Source organism: Siphateles boraxobius, unplaced genomic scaffold (genome assembly GCF_051911475.1).
Source record: "Siphateles boraxobius isolate OS27281-9 unplaced genomic scaffold, OSU_SipBor_1 19, whole genome shotgun sequence".
Classification (NCBI taxonomy): Eukaryota; Metazoa; Chordata; class Actinopteri; order Cypriniformes; family Leuciscidae; genus Siphateles; species Siphateles boraxobius.
This window is the reverse complement of record NW_027508799.1, coordinates 9882670-9885677: the sequence shown is the minus strand read 5'-3', so window position 1 is coordinate 9885677 and position 3008 is coordinate 9882670. Positions and strand designations below refer to the sequence as shown.

Sequence of the window (3008 nt, the reverse complement as noted above, 5' to 3'; positions counted from 1 at the left end):
ACAGTGGAGGATGTACCGCCGCCTCATCGAGGTCCAGCCTGAAGTTGCGGAGAAGTGTGTGAAGGCAACGTGTGTTCTCCACAATTTCATGCGGTATTCGGAAGGGAGAGAGGCACCTGCTGTGAGGGGCGCGGGGCATGCTGGAGAGGAGCCACTGACAGGTCTGGGTCGAGTTGGACCGTTTCCTGCAGAGCCTGCTGCCTCATTTTTTTTACTACTCTGGGGTGGGGGGGAATTGGAAATTGTTCCAAATTTAGCACAGTATAGCTATTTTCCATTGCATAAGTATATAATTTATATTTAAAATTTTCCTTAAGATGAGGCGGCATGCTCTGTACAAAAGGCAGAAGGGATAGGAGGAAGTGCTCGTCTGTGGTTAGTGGCAGTGGCGGTGGCGGTGGGGTGGGGGGGTGTTGGAGGTCGCGTCGGAGGTTGCGACAGGAGCTCAAGAAGTCGCTGCTCCACCTTCGACGGACCATCCGGTGACCGCTCACGGGGCCGCCGACGAGCTCTCCTCCTCTGTTGGCCTGTGAAAATAAAAAAATACAACACATGGTGCAATGAGAAGGCAGAAAGATGATACCTGATTTTCATTCTCACAGTGAAGGTTTAAAAATTGCATTTAAACGACAAAATTGTCTAGATATTGTGAGAATAATATCTGTGCCTGTGAGTGACAGACAGTGCTTAAATGCAAGAGTGATATTGTTTTGAACTTGCTTTAACATATATTAAGTAATTAAAGTTATACTTCAGACATATACGTAGATAAACATTCAAATGAACAGTAGTTAAAATGTATGCAGATGATTGGTTCCATAGACTGCAATGGATTTGTGTCTGCATTCACAAAAAACGTGCATGTAACATGTTGAAATATTGTTTGTACTATTGCCTTCACACACCTCTAGGTTCAGCAGCAGGGGCTGAGGGACCAGGGACTGGGGAGACAGGAGCAGAAGATGGGGTTCTTTGCCCATCCTCACTCTGATATGGCTCTGTCAAGACAATATTAAATGTTAATACGACACTTTGGTAACAATACTCAGAGAGATTACATTTTTTCATCTGTAAACATGACAACATATATGCCTCGTAATGTGTCTATATTAGAAACACACCTGTCACTGTCTCCTCTGATTGTTCGGGTTGTCCCTGGTCCTCGAGGTGGTTGTCCTCTCCGATCCGGGCCTCGACCCCCTCCATGTTACATGTCGTTTCTCGTGGAGTGACGAAGGGGTCGAGGAATCCCAAGATCTGAGAAAACTTCCACCTCTTCCCAGACCCTGCTGCTGACCCACTCCTCTTCTCCATCTCCTTCCTCTTCTCCTTCAGGTACGTGTCCCTGAGGCTTTTCCACTTTTTACGGCAGACATCATCTGAATAAACACATTATCTTGTTATTGAAAAGCACTTGTATATTTGCGGGAAAATAGTTGTAAACTAGCAGCACGGCAGCTTGCTAACTGATTAGTAACGTTAGCTCAATAACGTGACTCAAAATTGAAATTTGTATATTTTACAACGTACCAGGTTGTACAATCTCCTCACTAATCTTCTTCCAAGCGAGGTCCTTTTTGTTCCTGTCTCTATAAAAGTAAGAACTTGAGTCAAATAACTCCGGGTGACCACTCACAGCTAAAATTAGTTTCTCCTCCATTTGGAATGAATGACTTTCGAGCGGGAGTTTGTTATGCTATGTCACTTTATGCCACGTGAAACAAGCAGGCTCCTGATTGGTTAACGCGGCGCGAATTGACGCAGAAGTTCAGATTTTTCAACTCGGGCGGCAGACGCGAATTCGCGTCAAACGCGTGAATGCACAAATAGCACTACTAAATCATTCGCGCTCTACGCCTCATTGGCGCCGCAGGAATTTTTTACGCGCGTAACGCGTCTTTGCATTGACTTAACATTGAAATCACTCACGCCTGACACGCTATTCGCATCCGGTGTGAACGCACCATGAGGATTATCTGCCACTTCAACTCTGGGTTTCAACTCTGAGAACTGTCAACTATTCGTTCACTGAGCGATCCCTGTGGATGCTGCCTGTCAATTTGAGTCTCTTGCCTTCTCTTTTGACTAATAAATACTTTTTCACTCGCATCTGAATCCTTGACTATTTTCCAGCGCATCATGACAATTGGTTGATGAAACATTGATTAAAATTAAGATACAATTAATAAAAAATGAAATTCATTTTAAAGAAAGGCTTTGTGCTTTCTTTTTGAGGTCTATGTGAAAGTTTTAAAGTCGCTTTCAGAGCAGCCATGTCCGTAACGGAGAACTGTCACGTCTGTAACATCGTTTTTTTCCTCATAAATTCGAACATGAAAAATAAAATAAAAATAATATTTTATGTTCTATGTAGGGCCGACCATTCTACATCGGGTTAGTATTAGGCTACTTTTGTTTTGCGCAGTGTAATATATAGAATTATTTAAAAATTATTTTGCCACCTAAAAGTTAAAGATTTTTTGTGTCATGTCTCATGTGTATTTCCCTCATATTAAATATAAAACGCATGTGTATACTGATATTTTTCTAATGTCTGGACTCCTTTATTAAGGGAGTATGGATATATAAACAGACGTTTCAGTATTAAATGCATTTTCTGAGAATTTATATTTCAAGTTTTGACTGCAAATGTCACGTCCATAACGCTGGAATTGCCCAATTTTAAAGAATTTATCCTTAACTAGTTTTTTGGTGTAGTAGTGTAATAGCGAGCCTGGCAAAACGTGGCAAAAAAAAAAAAACTTTCTGTAAAGTGTCTCCACAACTTCCTCCCAAAATGCCTTATTGCGTGGTCTCTCCCAGACCCTTGGGCTTCGTCGCATAAGGGTAGATACTTCAAGCCCTATCAGATGAGCAACTGCTTCATTCTGCCGTCGTCTTCTGATATTTCGGACACTTATGACAGTAATCTGGCAAATTTCAATTAACTCCCTGAATACGGTCCGTGTTCATTCGTTTTTTGATTTAATATTGAAAGTAGAAAAATG

At 42.0% G+C, this 3008-nt stretch overlaps 1 protein-coding gene across 3 annotated transcripts; it reads right to left on the bottom strand.

Annotated features, from left to right (window-relative positions):
- Positions 1-245: 245 nt before the first annotated feature.
- On the bottom strand, positions 246-1693 carry LOC143741489 (uncharacterized). 3 transcript variants are annotated; one of them, XM_077233801.1, is made up of 5 exons: positions 1531-1693; positions 1234-1379; positions 1122-1200; positions 906-998; positions 246-527 (listed from the first exon to the last, which is right to left on the bottom strand). In XM_077233801.1, the coding sequence occupies exons 1-5, from the start codon at positions 1658-1660 to the stop codon at positions 313-315; spliced, it is 663 nt and encodes a 220-aa protein (XP_077089916.1). In that variant the 5' UTR covers positions 1661-1693; the 3' UTR covers positions 246-312. The 3 variants fall into 3 exon arrangements, with proteins under 3 accessions (XP_077089916.1, XP_077089915.1, XP_077089917.1); XM_077233800.1 differs by having other exon boundaries at positions 1122-1379; XM_077233802.1 differs by lacking the exon at positions 246-527 and having other exon boundaries at positions 858-998; positions 1122-1379.
- Positions 1694-3008: the final 1315 nt, after the last annotated feature.

What these genes read in the sequence shown, in the direction of transcription:
- LOC143741489 (XM_077233800.1), bottom strand. Translation starts at nt 1,660, where the DNA reads ATGGAGGAGAAACTAATTTTAGCTGTGAGTGGTCACCCGGAGTTATTT. An exon ending in TGAGGAGATTGTACAACCTG is followed by an intron (nt 1,380 to 1,530) that starts GTACGTTGTAAA and finishes GTGTTTATTCAG; the next exon opens with ATGATGTCTGCCGTAAAAAG. An exon ending in CCCTGCTGCTGAACCTAGAG is followed by an intron (nt 528 to 905) that starts GTGTGTGAAGGC and finishes TTATTTTCACAG; the next exon opens with GCCAACAGAGGAGGAGAGCT.